The sequence below is a fragment of the Balaenoptera physalus genome, assembly GCF_965194825.1.
Source record: "Balaenoptera physalus genome assembly, chromosome: 14".
NCBI classification, from domain to species: Eukaryota; Metazoa; Chordata; class Mammalia; order Artiodactyla; family Balaenopteridae; genus Balaenoptera; species Balaenoptera physalus.
In genome coordinates, this window is record NC_138893.1 from 82,348,734 (window position 1) to 82,371,318 (window position 22,585).

General features: G+C 38.4%; 1 protein-coding gene across 7 annotated transcripts in view; it reads right to left on the reverse strand.

Annotated features, from left to right (window-relative positions):
* KAT6B (lysine acetyltransferase 6B) overlaps nt 1–22,585 on the reverse strand; it is a 179,969-nt gene that overhangs the window by 31,006 nt on the left and 126,378 nt on the right. For 5 of the 7 annotated variants that reach the window (XM_082424918.1, XM_082424915.1, XM_082424916.1 and 2 more), the window contains exons 7-13: nt 22,270–22,402; nt 18,496–19,427; nt 17,383–17,504; nt 15,698–15,813; nt 13,473–13,614; nt 10,090–10,251; nt 6,888–6,981 (exon numbers count right to left, since the gene is read on the reverse strand). In XM_082424918.1, the coding sequence (XP_082281044.1) occupies nt 6,888–6,981; nt 10,090–10,251; nt 13,473–13,614; nt 15,698–15,813; nt 17,383–17,504; nt 18,496–19,427; nt 22,270–22,402 (1,701 nt within the window). The remainder of the gene's footprint in view (nt 1–6,887; nt 6,982–10,089; nt 10,252–13,472; nt 13,615–15,697; nt 15,814–17,382; nt 17,505–18,495; nt 19,428–22,269; nt 22,403–22,585) is intronic. The other 2 variants (XM_082424919.1, XM_082424920.1) reach the window with 2 other exon arrangements.

The window sequence follows — 22,585 nt, forward strand, 5'->3', positions numbered from 1 at the left end:
GATTTTCCTTTTCTGCACATTCTGTGTTCATGTCCTCTGCTCATTTTTCCATTAGGGTTTACGTTTTAACACTATCAAACCTTTACTTTTATATTTTTTTTAAATACTACAGATATCAAAACTTTGCCTGGTATATTTGTTGCAAACATCTTTCCCATTATGTTTACTTTTAAATATTAATACTTTTTCCTACATAGAAGTTTTACACTTTTATACAGTGAAGTTTATGTATTTTTTGTGTGACTTCTTTCATTCTTTTAATGCTTAGGATGTCCTTGACCATCTAAAGATCAGATAAATAATTAGATATCCTTTCTTCTATTGTTTTTCTTTTTTAAAAAATTATTTATTTATTTAGTTAGTTAGTTAGTTAGTTAGTTAGTTTTAAAATTTTTTGGCTGCGAGGCATGTGGGATCACAGTTCCCCGACCAGGGATCGAACCTGCACCTCCTGCATTGGAAGCACAGAGTCTTAACTGCTGGACCGCCAGGGAAGTCCCCTCTTCTTCTTTTTTAATGTCTTTATTTTTTATTTTTGTTAATCCCTAAGTCTTTAATCTACTTGGAGTTTCTTTTGTTGTTATCCAAACATCTAACATGTTTCCTTACATGGCCACGCTTTTGAATATGCTGTTTCCCTCAGCCTGGAATGTTTTCACTTTAACTTCCCATGCCATGAGCTCTCAATATCTACTGTAGAAATGTACTGCCCAGCAACTGATGGCTTGTCATTGAACTTGACCACCCGGCAAGAGCTATGTCTTCTTCATTTTTGTTGCTGGTATATAGCAGAGTGTAGACTAAGGTGCCCCAATCAACAAATGTTAAATGAAGAGGTAAGAAATGAATCTTCTCATCCATTATCTCCATTATCCAGTTTAGAATCTGATAAATGCATTTACACAAACACACAAGTAAGTGCTGATGCCAGCCTCTTTCACCATGACCTGGCACAATGTCCTGCAACCTACTGCTGAATCAGCTGCTTTCCCTGGGTCTCTCCCAGGTCAGTCAAGGAGCATGGGTTTTGTATCCTGCTCCCCAGGCAGGGTTTTGGCTCTGCAGACTTGAGTAAAAGCTTGTTATCTGCTGGGCAATGGCCCAGCCAAGCAGAGTCCTAAAAAACTGAAAGTATATATAACAGACTCTCACCGCTCTGTAAGAATGTATCAGTCAGAATCTGCCCAAGCTACTTACTATAGCACTTTTAAAATTGTGACATATTGGAAACAACCTATATGTCTATACCTAGGAGACTAGGTGAATAAAGTATATTCATCCACATACATACATCCACACATTGGAGAACTATGCAGCTGTAGAAGAAAATAAGAAGATCTCTATGAAGTAGCATGGAGTGATTTCCAGAATATATTCTTAAGCGGAAAAAAGCAAAACATAAAAGACTATCTATAGTATGCTACCTTTTGTGTAAGAAAGGAGGAGAAATTAGAAGACACACATCTATTTTCTCATTTGTACAAAAAGAAACACAGGAAGGATAAACTAGATACTAATAAGATTGGCGACCTGCAGGAAAGGGTCAGGAATGGGACTGGGGGAGGGAGTGGAGGAGGGGAGTGACACTTGTCTGAGTATATCTTTTAATATAGTTTCAACTTTGAAAATCATGTTAATGTTTTATAGTCTTAAAAAAAAAAAAACACAAGGATAGAGAAAAACTAAAGTGGATAACAAACAGAAACAAATAAGCCTAACTGTATTTCAAATGAATAATATAACCTCCCTGAAGGGGGAAAAATTTAAAAGAACTAACCTAACTAACATTTGGAAACAGTACTTTAACTAAAAATACACTCAGGGTAAAGTCAAAAAGAGCTACATACAAAAACTGACCTCTAGTTAGGAGGTTTGTTTTACACAGTGGTATGAGCTCGCAATTCTAAAACTACTTAATGTGTATTCTAGGACTGAGTACATAAATAAATATACCGTGGGTAATGGAAGTCAGGTTTCTCACTATCGGAGAAGAGAGTTACAAACGCAGAAACGTGGAAGGATAGACTACAACCTTGCAGTGGTGTTGATCTGGAATGCAAAGGAAGTGGCTGAAGGATCAGACATGTCAGAAGGGCACAGGAGCCAGCTTGAAGCAGTTCCCACTGAATAAATCTGGGGCAATTTGAACATCAAAATACATAATGGCAGCAACAGGTTATAATCCAAAGAATAAAATAAAAATCCATGAGTAGTCCATAATTATATAAATTAAAGACTAATGAAATAAATGAAGTAATTATTTAACTAAAAAATTAATAAAGGAAGCTCTTCCCTACAGAAATAAATGAAGTAATTATTTAACTAAAAAATTAATAAAGGAAGCTCTTCCCTACAGCCAAATGTCAACAAATAAGTAGAATATACAATGGGATTTTAAAAATCACCATTTGGTAGTTACCAAAGTAATAACTATTTTAGCTAAGAATCATAAATAAATGCTAAAAGTAGTAGGTGAAAACTGGATGAGAAACAGGATATTTACACAATCCCAAAGTATCTTCTTACCAGATAGTTACTGATTACAAAGGGAAAAATGTTATTTTACAATGAAGAAACCTGAAAGGCACCACCTTAAGCCAGTGATGGGACAAATAAATGATCATGTAATCCTGATAAGAGGCACTGAGGAGGACCCAGCAGCACTTCTGTGATATTCCTGCCAAAAAATCGAGAACTTGAATATGACCATGAGAAAACATCAGACAAGCCCAAATTGAGGGACATTGTACAAAATAAATGGCCTGTACACTTCAAAAATGTCAAGGCAACAACAAAACAAAACAAAAAAATGACTAAGGTATTATTCCAGATTACTCAAGAGACATAACTCAACATGAGATCTTGTACAGGGGAAAAAACATTTTTCCCCCCCTGGAAAAGGGCATTAGTTGAAAACTGGCAAAATTTGAAATTTGAACAAGGTAGAGAGATTAGATAATAGTGCTGAATCAACATTAACTTCTTGGTTTTGATAATTTGTGGTTACATGTGAAAGCATCTTTGTTTTTAGAAAAACACTCTGAAATAGTAAGGGTAAAGGTGCTACAGGTCTGCAATTTACTCTCAAATGATTCCAAAAAAGAAATACTTCTTAATATGATAGAGGGGGATGGGGAGGGAGTGGGAGGGAAATAAAAGCAAAAAGCAGATGTGATTAAATGTCAATATCTGGGGAACTGGGGTAGAGAGTATATGGGAATTCTTGGTGCCATTTTTATAACTTTTCTCTAAGTCTGAAATTATTTCAAAATTAAAGGAAAAATAGTAAGTTGGATAAGGCATTGCTGGGCAGCTCTGGCAGCAGGGGCAGGGCATGGCCTGGCAGGGAACACGCGGCTGCCCCAGGATCCAGCAACACCCTGGGAGGAAAAGCAGCTACTTGCCTTGTCCTGGGAGGCTCGGAAGCAGGAATCACAAAAGTTTCGTGGGGCGGGGGCTTCTCTGATGCATGGTGGGGATGGAGAATGGTGTGTGTGTGTGTGTGTGTGTGTGTGTGTGTGTGTGTGTGTGTGTGTGTGTGTGTGTGTGTGTGTGTGTGTGTGTGTGTGTGTGTGTGTGTGTGTGTGTGTGTGTGTGTGTGTGTGTGTGTGTGTGTGTGTGTGTGTGTGTGTGTGTGTGTGTAGACAGAGATGGGGAGGACTTTAAAATTTTCTGACTGAGGGAGAGAGGGAAGCTCAGAAACCAGGAGAGAAAAAGAGATGTAGTAAAAAGAGATGTAGTATCAGCTTCAACCCATGACAAGTCACTCCTTCCTCTAGCCACTTAAGTTTTGGGCAGAGTTACAAAACCCATGAGTTGGTTTATGAGCAGATTGGGAGTTGGTGCCCTTTAGTCACTCCGGCAAAGCTCTGCAGATGACCTCCTGGGAAGCCCTGCTCAGACACATCCCAGACAAGCTGTCCTAGGAAGAGACAGACAACAACATTATTCCAAGGACAGCATTTGGTCCTGGGATGACCATTCCACCTCTTGACTGTCCTGGAGAACAGTGTTCAAAGCTTTGGATTCACAGTTCTTTACATACACACAACACATCATTTTTCGCTCATGTCTATGATTCAGTGTGCCAATGCGCAGCTGGGCAGAGAACAGCTTTCCTTCTGTTGTTGTCTTGTTTTGGCTTCCTGAACCAGCAGTGATTATAGACAAAATAAAGATTTCCTGCCTTACAACTTTCTCTGAATTACTGAAAATACCTCCCCGACCAAAAGACCCTCAGGCTCACGTACAAACAGAAATAAAATAAATCTAACTGTTAAAAGGTTCCTTTAAAAAACAGAGCAGATTTTAGAAAACCTGTAACCCCAGTTATCTGTTTTTCCCTGAGTTCTGAAATGTAAGGTTGACAAGGATTATGCGAGGTCATGGGGTTTATCTCCTACTTCTGCAAAAGACTGGATCTAATCATCATAGAAAGATATTTATCTACTATTTTAAGTAACTCCAAAGAAGGAGATGCTATCAATTTTTTCAGCAGCCTACTCTATCTTCTTTAAAACCTGTGTAGCCAAGGAATTATTTTTTCGCTTTAAATTGAATTTCTGTTGGGTTTATACCAGTCCCCATTTTCTTTGAGTGCTATAAAATTCTTCCCCTGGTCTTCTCTTCTCTGAAGAAATAGCACCAATTCCCTTTCAACTTTATTCAAATCATTCATCACACTCCTTAACCCACTCCAGTGCAGGGTGATACCAAGGGTATATGAAAGAGAAAATCTAAAATGACACCTGCAGCACTGCATTGCCTGGATGCACCCTGATGGAAGGCATTTATCATGATGGCCCTGAGCCATCCAGATAGGTTCCACTGTGTTCCCTAGTTCATGTTTTCAAAAAACAGAGTAGACTCTAATACAGTTTTCACTAAAATGGCTAACATAAAGATTTAGCATTTGAAGGGAATGTCTTTGTTCCTGGGTTGTTATTTTATGCATAAGGCCTCAGTACCAGATCACACTGTACAAGTAAGAGGCTACTGTATTTAGAGACTTGCATTTTTACCCGGTAAGTACCAGTCCCTTTTAAATTTTAGGTGGAAAGTTATCGTGGGCAGTGACCGTATCGCTTGGGAGATTCAATACAACTTAACAAAAATACATCTAATGCAGATTATTGAGTGCACTGTCCACCTGAATACAAAAAAGGTATCCAAGGAGTTTACAGTAAGTTGGAAGTATGACACTTAGATCAAATAATTACCACAAAAGAATGAATTGAGTCTAAGTGCTACACTGCAGAGATATGGAGCAAAGAAGAGAACGGGATGAAACTCCAGGAGGTGGGATCAAAAAGAAGAGGCTCCTGAGCTAGCTTAACAATGGGTAGGATTTTGAACAGACAGAGGCTGGAGAAGGAAGAAGTGGTCATTTCAGGAAGGGACTGCACAAAGAATGGAAGTATGGGAACCTGCTCAGAATATTTGAGCAAATGGAGATTAATATATGAAATAATACATGAAAAAGCCTAAAACATAGGCTGGAACTAGCTGTTGGAAGATCTTGAATATTGAGCTAAGAAGTCTACCTTACTCTGTAAGCATGCAGATACTATCCAAAGTTTAAGGCTCGAATGGCTGCTATGCATACCAGAAATTATAGTATTTAGGAACAACCTGTGAACAGTGGCCCCAAAAAACTCCAAAACAACACAATTGGATTTGCCCTTAGAACTCATTACAACTAGGACTGTAAAATAAAAATGGTAAACTTCTGGTAAGATGGCCCTCCATGGGATAACTAGATCAAGAAAGAAGAGTAAGACTAGGGTAACAAATTAAATAACTAGAAATGTCATCTGAAAATGTAAAAATAATCAATAAAGATACTTCAAAAAAGAATATCCTTCAATGTCAATAAATTATACAAATCCGTCCAAAGCTGCTATACGGTTATATCTTACACCCAAACTTTAACATTTCAACATCTAATAATATAGATTTAGACTCAACATGTTGCTTCATGGTTTTTCTTGAGGACATTTACATTTTGCTTTTGCATCTGATGTACCTTATGAAGATTACATGATCTGCTATATTTTCCTTCTTTCAGTTTAAAATCTGGTTATGAAGAAGCACACAGTTCCTAGCGACAGATTTTTACAAGTGATTATTATCATGGGATACCCCACCTTCGTGTCATCTGGATACTTTGAATCCATTCTCCAAATGCAGCCTTAATACTACATTAACACATCCAGTATAATATAAACAAGGAGAAAAAAACTACCAGTTTTTAAAAAACATTATCCTATGCGTACTTTAAAATAGTATTCCGATTTTTACTGAGGAGACTCAGAAGATACAAATGTGTATAAAAAATATTTCTTGGGCAACCTCTAGATACGAACATTGTAATAATTTCTGTAATAGAAAAGGGAAATTAACAAAACAAGATATTTATTTCTACCAGACAGCCTAGAAGGATAGGCTACCTAAAGAATTGTTTTTCTGAAGATAAAGATCCCTTTCCTGCTCTGTACTGCACAAGATTATAGGCAAAATTTTAGAAAGCTGAAAATCCTTTTAAATAACAATTCCTTTGGCTTTAATCACAAATAATTGCCGCTTTTGGTGCTAATGAGCATGAGCCCCACAGAATGGAATGTAATTCTGCCGGTTCATTCAGGGTAATGGCTTTGCGAGCTGGTGACACTGCCGAGAGATCGAGTCTCAATTTCCTAGGGTACAATAGTGATCAGCAGTACATTTTTCACTTGAGGAAGATTTTCTAACCTATGTAAATATAAGTAGAAAACCCGTTATCTAGCGATAAAAACAACAAAGTAGGTTAAATAAAGTTTTATGTGCTACTCTCCTTTAACAGCCATCAGCTCTCTGGATCATGAAAGTAAATAAAGTACTTCACTTACTGAAATCAATGAGAAACCGTCCAAATCCTTGCCTTTGGTGCTGGGGCATGATCATTATGCAGGAGACGTTATACTTCTGCTGGCAAAGCTTTTCCTGAGGGAAAGAGAGACAGAACAAGTATGTCAGAGCGCTGCTGAAGTGGGCAATTCCCTGCACCTGCCATCGTCCTTGTACCACGGTCCACTAAGGTGAGCCAATGTGTTAGGTCAGGATCAAGCAGAATAATCCTACCGTCTTAATCAATCAAACTATCAGCTAACAACAAACTACCCACTCCAGGCATGCCTCTCAATTACATCTTTATTCTTGAATGTCAGTACCATGAAATACGAATAAAGAATCCAAGGAAATGTGAGTCAAATGAAACAGAACACAGACAGTATGGAAGAAATGTTTTCCGTGCTCAAACAACCTGGGAGATGGGGAGGAAAAAAAAAAAAAAAAAAACCATCCAGAGAGTCGCCCAGCGGGGTCAGTTAGGAATACTTTGCGAAAGGCCCCAGTGAAACTAAAATACTGTATGTGTGGGTAGACTTGCACAAATACATTTCTCCTATGAGTAAACAGTCAAAGTAAAAAGCTGGAGAAATAATTAATCTGCATTTCAAAGTAGGACAACAAAACAAAAAAGACAACAGCAACAAGAAATCCCCAAGCCTCCAAACCAAAGTGGAGGCCAAAATATTACCAACAGTCTGAAACCAGGAGGAAGACTGGAAAGAATATGGTGGGAAATGGTTCTTATAGTTCAGGAAAAATTTGCAATTTTCATGGGATATGGCATCAGAGCAGCAATATTTTCTTCAGGGTACACAGAAGCCGCCAAAACCTACACAGAGGAGATCTGGAAAAGGCTTTTGAGGTTGTGAATGCTCTGGCCAAATATAAACCACAAATTAGATTGACCACAAATGGTACTAACCACACCAAAGAATTACTTAGGAACACCCAGATCTTTAATGAACCTATTTGAAAGATCACAGGAAATGGTTGTAGAAAAAACCCTACAGGGAAGAATTAAAGATTCCTTTGTGAAAAAGATGTGCTCCCGACTTTTGCACATTTGTAGCTGTCTGTGGAGTCTCCAAGAAATGAGGAGGAAGAAATGATGTGTGTCAATTTTCCTAAGAAACTGGATTGTCCATCACTGGCTGTGTACATCTGTGGCAAAGATTCAAATAAGTAGTCTACTTTGCAAAGTCAGACAAATGGGTCACAAATCTAAAAAGAGATGTACTCTGGGTTTAAGGATTCATCCTTGATGCCAGTCTTTTCTTTGTCCCAAACTATTCTTACCTGTATAAGATTTTTGGAAATCCCACCCAAGAGTTGTCCTTCCCCCCCCAGCCCCTGCCCCCTGCCCTTTAACACATTACTACAGCTAAACTCTAATCTATGGATAAAATAACTCCTCCTTCTTTCCTTCCTGTTTTGTGTCATCTATTATGTGCTTGGAAAGTCACATGCATGTAATGGTTTACACTAAACTTTTCTAGGTCATCTTGGCCATTCTCTGGCTATAACATCTAGAATTTGGTTTAAGTATAACCCCAAAAGGCCATAGTCCTTCACACTCCAATTGACATGTTAGAATATGGTTTAATTTGCGTCTAGTCTTTTAACATGGCTGTTTTTTTAGATTAATTTTTGTTTTACTGCACTGCCAAAGAATATAATAGTATTCCAGGTATAGTAAGAAATGACAGTAGTTGCTGCCATACGATAAAAGAAACTGTGACAAAATGTAAAAACTTTAGCTTGTTCTAAGTAAAATGTTGGGCTCCCTGGGAGGAAGAGAGGCAGAGATTCGAACCCCAAGAGTTACCATGAACTGAGACCCAGAGGCCAACTTGAAACAAGGCAGGACAAGGGCAGCAGGCACCATTGAGCATCTGTTTTTAAACTCAGATACATTTAAAGAAACACCATTTTCGCACAGGAAGGACAGTTATGACCACTATTCTTTTCAACTCTTTGGAGAAAAAGATGTTTACACATGTATACAGAACGTAAAATGTTTTGTAAGTTATATAAATAGATTTCCTAGTTATTGTTTCACCTTGTGTTAATTCTCTATCATCTTTTGAATCCATAACCTATAAAGTTGACTTCTTTTTCGTTTTAGAGCTTTACCAAATATGTGGACTAAGGCGTTGAGGCTGTTTCCCACGAGTGCTGTCACTTACTCCTATTTTTGTTTATGGTCTCTGGATTGATTCTTAAATTTAGAAAAACTTCCGTATGCAAAGGACCTTCATATATATTCTATCTTTTGATCTTCCATGAAAATGACACTTCCATTAGGCATTCCATTTACATTATGCAACAGTAGAGTCAGTGAAATTCACTTATCACCTAATATGCACACATACATCATAAAAAATATAAGATACAGGGTTTGGATCATTTACCTTCTGCCTGGAAGTCTTATAATTACCATCCTGGCATATTAAACTATTTCCTAAGTACCTAAGAAAAGTTAAGCTCATTACCTGGTAAATATCTCCAAACTCAGATTTCCATTATTGCATATGAGTTATTGTTTCTCAGAAGCCTTTGAACAGAAGAATGTGAGAGAATTGCTCTGAACCAGTGAAAAAGACAAACTACATCCACTCACTATGTCAAGGGCTCCCCTATATTAACAGCTGGAGATAACTTAGCTTTCTAAAGGTGAGGCTGCTTTAGATCTTAAAACAATAGCACAGAGAATAAGAGACAACAGAGTAAAACCAGCCATTATATTAGCTTAACTGTCCAAATGCCAACGTTCTAACTCACTGAGACACTGATGACCACAGAGGGAATGCAACGAGGAGAAATGAGAATTATCTTTTAAATGCTACGTTGCATTGAAACCTTCATGTTGACACCACTTGGGGGGAAAAGGGAAATAAGCTTAACATTTAGAAAATGAAAGATGCTAGGTGGTCTGCAAGGCAGCAATTATAATGTTAAGTGAATGCTGACAGTCGAGACAGCAAACAGTGCTGAGGCCCTTTACACACTTCCTAGGCACGATGCTTATTGTTTTTTGTTGTTGTTGTTGGTTTTAATGAGCTCTGAACAAGAATCTGAGCTTTTCAGAAACATGTGTCACTTATTCAAATTAGAGTCATAAAAAAGCCCTGTTTGAAGAATTGGGCTCTACCAAAAACATTTTGAAAAAGAAAATGAAGGTCATACTGGCTCTTGTTTTACCTTAGAGAAGTATCCAACCAGATGACAGCCCTTTTCATCATTTTTTGTAAGGACATAAAAAAGGAATGGCTCGACATCATAATACAACGTTTTGTGGTCCAGGAAGAGCTTGGCTAACAAGCAAAGGTTTTGGCAATAAATTTTGCTCATATTCCCATCAACCTAGCAAAGAGAAACAGACAACATTATTTAACATAAAAATACCACTCAATATAAAATTGTTTCTTTTATACGGTATTTTGGAAAGTATATAATTTTATTTCCAAATCCCAAACTGAGCGATTAAAACACTCCATTAACCAAGTATAAAGTTTACCAGAAAATAGCTGTCATTTGGCAAATCAGAATTCCACCTTTTCTCTTAAATTGGGGTACATTTTAGGTAGCTTAAATTTCTCTTTACACTACCTGAAGAAAGGCCACACTGCTAACAAAGAAGTAATTTTTATTTGCAATTTATTACGAGTAAAAAAAGATTAGGCAGGTCCTCTCTGTTTGAACCAGGTAAATTGGAACTAAAGAAATGTAAAACGATCAAAATACTGCTCGAGGAAGTTAAACTTTATGTTGTTTTCAAAAGGGCTTCACATAAAAATAAAATAAATAAACTGTATTACCCTGATTCCTTAGAAGTGTGGATTAACAAAAGAGGCTTCCATTTTGGTTTTATTCCAAGCATCATTTTAAATATAATTAGAAAAGATAAAACTTCTGTGTTGGGAATACTTACAGAGAAAGTGAGATGAATTTCAACCTACAATAAGTACCATGATTACAGTCTACTTCTCTTCAAAATAAAAGAATCAAGCTGTGATACTGACGGTTACAGACAGGAGGCTAGGCACACATGTCAATTTCATGGATCAAATGTAGTTACTTGTTGAAAACAGAAAGCACAGCAGATTCAAGAAGAATTTCCCTAGCACTTTTCTTAGGGGAAATGGATGTTTGCTAACCAGAGCTCTTTAACAATGAACTTGACCGTTCTCAAGTCTCCTGTGGACCATACAGGTTCTCATATTGCAAATTATTTTTAGACTTCATATAACTATTTCCCTTGGATGAGACCTAGGTCCCACACATGGCAACATAATCAAATATGGGCAAGGGGCACAGAGGATACAATTCTCTCTTTAATTAAAGGAAGTTTTTATGTATTTGGGAGGATGGTCCTTTTGGAAATGGTAGCGTATTACAAAAAGACGGAGATGTATGTATCCCTGAACCAGAAAAATAGAGAGATGACAATGCTGAAGCAAAATTCTTATCGGTTGTGAAAGGTCTAAAATGGCATGCTTTCAAGAGGGATAAAGAAAAGATAGGAAAGTAGCAATCTGTGATTATTATTCATTTATTTTATAAGTTACTTAGGACACTGCTAAGAGAAAACTTCCTACATGCTGTACTCTTAGTATTAACTCAGATTCTAGAATAGGGACCTTGGCACTTACCCAATCCAATTCCTTCAATAATTTTTATGCATAAATTTTACAGTTCTGCTTCTGATTTTTCCCCTTTCATCTCTGTATGGCCCCAAAGCACCTACCCTGAAATAGACCATTCTTATCAGGCTAACAAGACTGAGTCTCTCTTACCCCTGAGAAGACTCTCTCTGGATTTATGAGAGTTTCACCCCCTCAGGCAAGAGTTATGCTCATTTATTTAACAATTACTTAAAGCCAAAAATGTGTTTTGTCCTTTGAGAAACAATGAGACAATGATTTTCATTCTCTTTTGGTTAGAAGAAAGCTTCCAAGGCATCAAGGAAGGTGCCAAAAGTTAAGTGGAACTTGTGACATTCATTAATTAAGGTTCAACTGAGAGCAGCTCTGTTGTCTCAACCTGTTGGGGCTGGCCAGGTAGCATCCCAATAGTAACAACAGGAGGACAGCGACTTGCACTCGGCTTTCTCGTTAGCCCGGTGGGCCTCACTGGGGGTGACTTTTGTCCCCCAAGGGACACTGGCTATGTCTGGAGATGTTTTTGGTTGTTCTGACTGGAGGAGGCGTAGTGCTACTGGCATCTAGTGGGCAGAGGCCAGGGGTGCTGCTAAACGTCCTACAACGCACGGGATGCCCCCTACACCAAAGAATCATCCAGCCTGAAATGTGAACAGTCCCCTGGTTGAGAACCCCTGTGCCTCCCGTTTAGTAAGAACTAACATATTATCAAATCTTCCTAGCAACAATACCCTTCTTCCTTCAAGCTTGCCAAAAGAGCCTGATATAACCAGGAAGAGGAGCTTTAAAAAATCATAAGATACAGTTGGAGTTACATGCGTTCTCTGATGAGTCTTGGGGAAAAAAGTAATGGGCCCAAGACTGTCTGAGAGAGGAAGCCTGGTCCATGAGAGAAACCTATGTACGACCCTCCCCTACGTTAAATTTAATGCAAGACGTTACAGACAAGAATTAAAGAGAAATGTGGGGCAGAATAATAAATTTCCAATCTGAACAACTCAGAAAAAGAGAATCCTGAAGTAAAACTGTATTTCAGAGAAAGAAGATATCATATCTGCTGTGCAAGGAAGGCTTGTTCTGAGCATCCAGGAATGAAAGCAATGTACCAAGATGGGTAACAGAGAAGAAAATAAGGCAGGGCAATGGAAGTGCTCAACCAGAGTGAGAGAATTAAGAAGGCCTGTGACTAGGCAATAACAGGAAAAGAAGGCATGGCCTCCTCAAGGTACAACTGACTCAGCTAAGCTGGATCCCTGAAACCGACAATAGAACATGATGAAACAATGAAATGATATAGCGGCAAAGACCTTCTGCTACTAAATCAATTCTGAAAACACAAAATGTCTTCAAGAACACACAATGACAGACACATGGCCACAAGGGGTTCCTGTGAACAGCAGAGTTCTCCAGGGGTGGCCATCTACCCAGATGGGGGTCAGGGGAGTCCCAACATCTGCTGGGGTCTCACCAAAAGGATTATCTACCCTGCCAAGAAATGGATGGAAACACAGGTGGTTGTGTATTGAGGAGATATGTACAGCTGCTCAATTCCCTGGAAGAGTGAGCACCTGCCAGACATTGGCTGGAGCTGCTGAACAAAGCTAATTTCTCCTGCCAAAGAAAGTAGAATTTACAAAGAGCTGAGGAGACCATAAATTCACTGGCGAATATATCTGGTGCAGACAGGGATTTGGGAGAAGACAAAAAAGTTAATGTGATGGAGTAGGAATTCATCATCAATCTCAACGGTTGCTTAATATGGTTAGAAAAACATTCCAAAACATGGAGATGTTTGAAAAAGCAGTCTGAATTTCAGTGCCAAAACCGAATATACTTTGTACCTTCTACGAACAAATCAGTACATAGTCAACAATTAGAAACACTAGGTTTCAAATGCTGAGTTTTTTATTTACACATGCTTACCTCAAATACTGAAAGGTCTTTCCTTCGGTAAATTTCATTTGCTGGGGGATGAAACCATCCACATTTCCTTGAGTGTCTTAACAAAATATTTTTACTTTTCATATATTTAAGACAGAATTCACACAGGTAAAGCTTTGGTAATCTGTTGAAATTTTAAAATCAAAGAATATAATCAGATTGATTATACTCCTGGGGAAAAATATTAAATATTGTTCTATTTTCTCTAAGCCATAAAAAGGCTGTATAATAGTATTTGAAAGAAGTAGTTTCAACAAAAGAAAAAGAAAAAAGAAAGCCAGTAGTAAAGAGAGCGTACAAACCTTATATTATTTTTCAATCTAATAATATTTGCTGCCTTTACTGTGCAAACAAATAATTTGTTTCCTTAGAAATGTCCTATAGAAAGAAAGGTTTTCAGACTTGGAACTATGACTCTGAAAACAATGGCGTCCTGTCATCCATGCATATTTTTTAAATTTCAGACTTAATGTCATAATTTCAACAGTACGTGTAATCAGTGGTGTAACTATAACAATCTTTTACTCAGAAGTGAATTCATTATTTTTAAAATGATCTGTGTACTTATAAGGCAGAGAAGTCCCAGAATTTAGTTGTTTCCATTTCTTATGGATGAGGTAACTTTAAAGTTATCATCAGTTGTACATGGTCTAAAGGAGTAAATACAGTCAAGTCAAAAGACCTTATTTGTTCCTACCAATTCCACCGACTCTTTGAATAACATTAGACAAACAGCTTTCTCTCCTCTGCTGACTTTTTCTCCACCTTAAAAATTATACCATTTTTTACTTGTGCCCTATCATGCTTAAGTGGATATTGCTAATATTTACAAGAGAATGTTTAAAAGCACTTTCAACGTCTTTGGGGTATAAAAATGGGGAGCAGAGTTTTGGGAAGAATTAGATACAGACGCAGCACAGTAATCTCAAATCTTGGATTCATATGCAAAATTATTCAAAGCTCTTAGAACACATGACTTATGATTACCCATACAAATAAAAGCTCATAGGTGTTTTTCAAAAGTTGTTAAGGAACATACAGCTACGTGATATGAACTGGGAAGAGAAACCAAGACTCCTCTTAGTTTGTCACTTAACTTCTAGAACACCCTGCCCGTTTTCTCTGATGATTGGGCAGACACCCACCAGAAAGAGAAAAGGACGATATCTGTTCTAGAAGAAAAGCAAATTTGTGATTACCAGAAACTTTGCAGCCTAAAGCATTTGAGGAGATACTAATAAACTGTGCCCTGACATACCTGAAGGAAGAAATCTGTTCACAAGATACCCATTTTTAGATACATTAGTTCAAGACAATTTCACAGCTAATCTTAGTTCAAGACAAAAGAAAATTCTAGTACCATTATTTTCTCTTCATTTTTAACAGGTTAGTCACAAATGGCTCTAAAAGTCAAGATTTGGGGAAGGGTCTCTTAAGGCTACCCATGCCCACCTACTTTCTCCCATTTTTCCTTCTTTTGCTATAATTTCTCTAAAAAAAACTTGACAATAAAATGCCAGAAATCAGAGATAAAACTAACAGACCTAATTAGGAAAATGAAAAAGGCAACTGAGAAGAAACTACCAAATATTTTACAATGGCTAATTTTTTTTTCTTGATTTGGTTTCTTACACAAACAATATTTCCCCAATTAACCAAAGAGAAAAAAAGTTAAAAGGCAAAATTTACAACACCTGTGTAACTAAGCAGTATAAGGTGTTTACATATAACAGTGAATACTATAAGAAGGTACTGGCGAAAGTAATAGTTTTGGAAGCACTTAGACTTGACTATCGGGACGTCCCTGGTGGCACATTGGTTAAGAATCCGCCTGCCAACACAGGGGACGTGGGTTCGATCCCTGGTCCGGGAAGATCCCACATGCCTCAGAGTGACTAAGCCCAAGAGCCACAACTACTGAGCCTACGTGCTGCAACTACTGAAGCCCACGCACCTAGAGCCCGTGCTCCGCAACAAGAGAAACCACCGCAATGAGGCGCCCGTGCACCGCAACGAAAAGTAGCCCCCCGCATGCCGCCACTACAGAAAGCCCACACGCAGAAACGAAGAACCACTGCTGCCGAAAGAAAAAAAAGAACTGACTATTAAAATTTATGTCCTAAAAATCACCTAATTCCAGCTTTAGAATGTTCCTTCCTCACATATGAGACATTAAGGTTGTATACCTGCCAGGCTTATTCCATTACCTTGCATATTCCTGTGGGTAAGGCGAGGAGTACCAGGTTTGGATTTCATATTTCCCAAATTCTATTACAGAAGGATACCGGCCACAGTCTTCTACTCCACTTTCACACTCTATTTTCTGTCAGGCAGAAAGAAAACAAAATATGAGGATTTCTTCACTTACGTTTTGGTTCTTTCACCAGTGGATACGAAAATCTATCAAGACCAGAATACTGATCGTAATCGTGAATTTTCATGTTGTTGAAAAAAAACATTATAGGCCCTTGTGAAATAATAATCAACTTTGTATAAGATTCATATATAAATACCCTAAGAAACAGTATTACCAAGATAGGAAATGAATACCTGTTAATACATACAAATGTCTACTGAACTAAATATAACGATCTGCTACAATGTATTAAAACTGAGGAAATTAGAAGAAGATGTGGCTGTTACACACTGTCACACTGTTACAGTCCCCTGTTCCTCCACCAAGTAATATTTAACCCGACTGTAGATAAATAATCAATTGCGAAGTTTGCAGTTTGATTCCCATCTCCTTTTACTCCCATGCAGGAGGTTAAGAACTCTGCCGGCCTGATTCACTGTGGCATTCCCTGGGTCTAGTCCAGTGCCTGACACAGACAAGAAATGTTCTTGAATGAAAATGCCAGTGTTACCAGGTTGGAAAGAAAAGGCCTTAGATTTAGCAGTAACTTTCAGGTAATTGCCTGCTGTTCATCACGTCTATATACGAATGCCAGATACGGTCCCCCAAAATGGTAATATTTAAGGACTTCAAATCTCAGTGATGGTGGGGTGGGGCGGGGGGGGGGGGGGGGCGCGGGATTTAACATTTTATCTTAGCCAAAGGAAACACTACAAAGAATGCAGAATGAGGAATGGAAATATCCAATGGCCCCTCAAGTAGAAACAAGCACAAGTATTTAGCCCAAGTGGTTGCTACAAAAAATAAAGCTTAAGAGCCTATAGATAGCCCCCTACTCCCCATAAAAGGAAGTGAGGTGGGGGTGGGAATCTATCAATGAATGTGGTGCCCTGGTAACAGAATGTGGTCTATTGACAGAAGAATTCACAATCCATAATAAATTTGTCTTTGAGAAGTCCCACAGCCTTTCCTTTCAATGTTTTGCTGACAATAAGCTATGTAGAGTTAATATTTTAAGGGGGATCATTTAAAGAAATTACTGGACAATGAAAATAAAAGTGATTACAACTGATCATGCAACACGATATTGCCTTTGCCAATGCCCAACAGTTAAAATCAGGAGACATTTTTCATATGGCTGGCCACCTGTGCTGGAAGAAACATCGGTCAATTTAAAAGTGATGTTCTTGTTTTTGTGAACGATTTAAAAGGGCTATTTTCTTAATTTGAGCAAAAATAATCATAAATCTATTCCTTCACCCCTAGAAGCGTTTTTCAAAATCTGGCTCAATAACTGCTACTCTGGCCTATTCTGTGAGACCCACTGAGCCATTACCAACTTTTAAGAGTGGAGACAACTCTATATAAAGTCATTACTTTCGAATGTAGAGTCAACAAAAATGATGGTAACAGTTAAAGAACCACAAAGGATTTTGAGGGGGATTCGTTATAAAATCAAGGCAGTTAATTTCATAGTACTCATATGTAAAGGTCACGTATTATCCTCATTACTAGAATGCAGTATCCTGGCCTTACCTCCCAAGACAGTTCCTGGGCCTGCTTAAAAACATCCAAATCCTCTTCAGTAACGGTATCCTTGTTTCCAATCACATTTATATCTGTACTTTCTTGTTTGATGCTTATTTTGATTTCTGTATCTGTCATTTAAAACCAGCAGAAAGTGTATTCACTGACTTGCATCATGAATAACCACCATATAATTATCAAAATGGCACCAAATTAGCAAAGTGGGCAAATATGGATTTTTTTTTAAGCTTTATTAGCTTTTACGTCTAAGCACTGCTCACAGATCCAGCAGTACCTTTTCCCTGCTGTACTCAAATTGTTATTTGAATTATCGCTGTTGTCATCTTTTTATAGCTTCGACAAATAAATGACGGAAAGAGCGAGCAATACAAAGCAAAATCATAGTTTTCAACCAAGATTAGAAGGCATATCAATGTCTAGGTATAGAATTCCCATGATCACGTTTGAGATAATAAAATCTACCACTTTGTCCAAATGACACATTTTTGGCTTTTGTTTTATAAAGGATAGCAAATGTAACGGGCCAATTTGTTAAATGAAATCATGAAATCAGTTTTCTCCCTGAGGTGAATACACACACAGACACACTCACATCCAAAAGCACACTTCACAGAGTCACAGATCAGGCTTTGTTGAGAAGGAAGCAGGATGAATTTTGTCATGAGAAAGCAATGGACAGAGGGAGACGAGGAGCTGATGTCCCCGCTGCCGGAAGCACGGACAGCACATGGCCACGCAGCGCTGTGGCTGAAGAGGTAGCACGGGGAGGAACATGGCAGAGGCGTTAACAGTGGCTACTCATGCGGGACTACAAAGCCATAAGCAATGCTACGGACGCATCTGGGGGGTCCTAGTGTCACTACAAATGGAAATAAGTCATAAAAAGTGGGAGAGTATTAGTTGGAAAAACAACATTTTGGAGGTTTAGTCAGCATTAGAAAAAGGTCAAAGTTTCACTGCTTCTGTATGAAAGTGAAGTGAGAACAAGAGAAATAGCTAAGACCTATGTGACAAATAGGAATTGACTGATTCTTTTTTTGGGGGGGTTGGGGAGAAAGGGACGGGACGCAGGTTTGGTTGGAGCTTTGACCTTTTGCTTACCATCATCCTGATCAGGTTTAATCCTTCCGTCTGTCAAGCTCCCCTTCCCTGGTGAGGGGGTCCCCATCTGAGGGGTCACTTTATATTTTAACCTGCCTAGCATCCTGTGCTTTTTAAGGAAAGTTGTTCGCTTGAAGTGAGCAATTGCTTTAAAAATACGTCCTCTAGCCATCCCCCAGCTAGAGGAGGAGGGGTGAGAAATAAATCTACTTCTAATATCTCTTTTTCCAAAGAAATGGGCTTTCGATTTTGCCGTGGAAGGGAATTCGATTTTACGACGCATACGTTTAGGTGGTGCATAACTTGGGTGTCCCTTTTGGCGAGACTGTCCCTGAGTGGTATAGATATGAGAGAGCCCATCAAAGAGTGCCTTCAGCTGGCTGTTATTAGTGAGACTGCTAAAGGAGGGCACACTGGACTGGCTGGAAGAACTCTGGGGAGAGGTAGAAGAAACAGAAGTGCTGGACTTTTGTGAACTGGGGCTCTGACCAGAGATGGGGGTTGCGGGTGGGAGTGAAGAAGGTGGAGGTTTTAGCTTTTGTGTGGTACCTGGAGCCAACACATGAGAAGTGCATGACTGTTTCTGAGAGACCTTTTTCCTTGGACGATAGTGCTTTGAAAAGTCTATTATTTCACCTCGTGATCTGCGACCATCAGGTGATGGTGTAAAAAACTTAGTAAGGCCATCAATGAGCCCTTTGGTTTTCTTGTTAACTTTAAGTGTAGAGGCAGAAATGTAGGTGGAGGTGGTGGTGATTTTGGTGGTGGCACCAGGCCGAGTGGGGTCTGTAACAGCCAATCTGCTGCTTGAGTCCTTCCCAGATGCAGCATGACCAGATGAAGGTGTGGTACAGACTTTAGTCTTTTGACCCCTACCAGGTGACCCCCTTCCTGTGAATGCATTCATGGATCCTTCATCACTGGTTACAGACCTAGGCAAAAATTTAGAGAATAGTATCAGCATTTAATAATAGAATTATAAAGGTATCTAACACAAGTTTTATAGCAACTAGATGCATTCAATGTGCTTAAACTTAAGAAACTGAATTGCAACCCGAAGCGCTGCTTGTGTGTGTGTGCCTCCACCTAGGTGTTTCTCTGTTGAAACAGGTTGCAGCCCCTACATTGGCATGTCATGATTCTCCCAGGGCCCATCCAACAGGTACTGTTAGAATCATGTGGAACCAAGGGCAATATGGATAAGAAAATTTTTGAAGAGACTAAAAGATCACCCAATGCTTTCATTATGATTAAATAAAAACGTGACCCCTTGTGTCGTCACAAGTAATTATGATTTCCTGAAATGTCTTTTTTAAAGTATGAAAGGAAATAAGTCATAAGTATTATCTAGAAGCAAAAGAAGAAGCTTATCTAATCTCTAGTTAGAAGTAATTTTAACTCAAATGGAAAATTTATATAAATAGAATTTGGTTACATCTATAAATTAGTACTTTTTTTTTTTAAAGAAAACATTAAAAGATACCCTCTTCCACTTAGCACTTTATGCTTAGGATGATAAGATAACCAATAATACTCTCTAAGTAGAGGAGACAATTAGTTACAGCATAAAATACTGCTGAAAAAAGGACAACAATAGCAAAAAACTGAAGAAATGATTAAAGAAAAGCTACAGCGGGTCAGACATGACATGGAAAGTCTGGTGAAGAAGCAGCACATTTACCATGGTCATTATCAGACACTTGGCATCAGAATCTTTATACACTGGTTCTGACTGCTATTTCAGTTCATTTGATGCTGGTTCTGCCCATACAGCTGTGTGCTCAATGGAGACCGGAGGTCACTCCACTACCACAGCTGCTTACAGGAACGGCAGCTGCCTGCCCTCACCTCAGGCTAGGGCTTGGAAAGCTACCCATTTTGCAGCAGAATTTTATTCAACAGAAACATTTGCATGTGAATTATGGCAGTGCTGGGGCCCAAGAATGGAGCTTAAAAATTATCAACTGAGCTGAAGGCTAGTAATGACGAAATGGAAGCCTGAAAATGATATGATCTTGAATTATAAAAATATCTTAAATAATTACAAATAGAAGAGCATAGCTTAGTGGTCATCCTGTACACAGAGATTTAATGAACAATTTCGGCAGTCAGCTAAAGGGGCGGCTGGCACAGATCAACAGAGTGAGCTACTAGGCTCATCCGAAGTAGCTCAACCGCCAGGAGCTGCACCCAATGCCACCGAGTCAGCCAAATCAGGTTAGAGCTAGAGATCTCCACTGTCACAGTGAGAGTTACCAATAAACTACTCATCCAGGCTAAAATGTTTCACATCAGAATGCTACATTTGGACTGTATCTGGAATCGATTGCCCAGAAAGGATAATATGCTTATAAAGCATGTAAAAAGGAAAACTCCCTAGACTGTCTTAAAAATTCCTAAGCTCAAAGGACAATTTTGGACAAACAAAAGGTTAGGATTGGTGCCAGATGCAATTTTCAGCTGTGTCCTTTGTTTAGAAAGTTTATATCCTAATTTGGTTTTTTTAATTGGGCCCTGAGGATACAGTCCCATTTCGGGAAAAATGCTTACACTGGACGAATGCAAAAACATATAATTTCTACTTCAAATGATGCTAATATGAAAGATTTTATTCGTGAATAGGTTTCATGTTTGCCTCTAGAAATTAACACAAATTCCATATTAAGATGTCCACCAGTTAGAAGGTTTTCATAACGTTTCACAGAACACTCTAGAAAGGAGCATGCATTTTTCTATTTCTCCTTTGGGAGATAAAGGTGCGGGACGATACTGTTTTTCTGAGAGCAGGTAATAAAGTGAATTGCTTCAGATAAAATTAGGGGGGGAAGAGTAAGCAAGTGAATTAGACACCTGGTGTTTCTTCACTGTGTGTGCAGAGATCTATTCATTTCTACATCACAGTGACCCTTTCACTAAGCCTAAAGAGAAGGGCAACGGTCTTATTGATAGAGCTGCTTCAGATATGCAAGTCTACTGATTTCATTTCTAAACATCTTACCTAATGCTGACAGTCAGTTCTATACTCTGTATAGGTTAAAAAAAAATACATCCATTTCTCCTCTTATCTTTTCTCTACTTCTCCAAGTAACTCCTGCTAAATGTTCTACTTGGCTTTAAAGGCATCTATGTGGCAACAGGCTAGAGGAAATGGGGCTATCATAGTAGAACTGCAGGCTACTGCAAATATATTATTCTGTCTGTATGTTTGCACACATGTGCACATACCAAATGGTCTTGTCTAACTCTTTGGAGGCAAATTAGGACAGTCATTAGCAGGTTTCTTAGAAGCTCCTATTTCAGAAAAGGGATCTTAAAAAGTTGTAATACTAAATTAGCACCAGAAAAGAGAAGTATTTTTCTAAAACGTTATCTGGGGCAACAAAAGAGAGTCACTAGAGATGTGAACAAATCCCTCTCTTGTTTTAAAAACCCCCAGAAAAAATATTCATATAAGTAACCTCTTCTAATGTTCAGCCAATAATAAAGTAGACAGAATAACTGTTTCCAGTTCTTACATTCTGCTTCTATCCTGCTGCTTGAAAAATGTCACTTAGCATCACAGATACTGCCAACAGAAGACCCCGAAATGCCAACTGTAATTTAAAATGTTATTTTCAAAAAAAATTTCCACAGCTTATGCAAAAGGAGAACTATTCCTCATCCCTTGAGTTTGTAAAAATGATACTAAAAAGATAATGGAATCTAAGGGGGTTACAATCAACTATATCTTAAAGCACAACATAAAAGATTTCTTTTGATAAGATCTCAACCTACAACAATCGTTGCTTTAATTTATTTTTCGGTCGTCCAATGGGTTTTGCATATCGTCGTTTTATTTGTGCAGCTTTCTCATGAAGTAGTTTTCTTCCCTTTTTCTTTGGTCTGCAGACTTGGCAAATCCACATCCCTGAATTAATATATATATGAGAAAAATATTTTAATGTTTGATTTTAGGAGAGAGATTAAATATAAACTGCAGCTGTTAATAAGCTGCCCAAGGATGCCTGTATGCAGAACTTGACCCTAGAAGATGGATCACTCCCTTCTGTCATTCTCCTCGGGAAGCTGTCATTAAAGGTCAGTTTCCCCA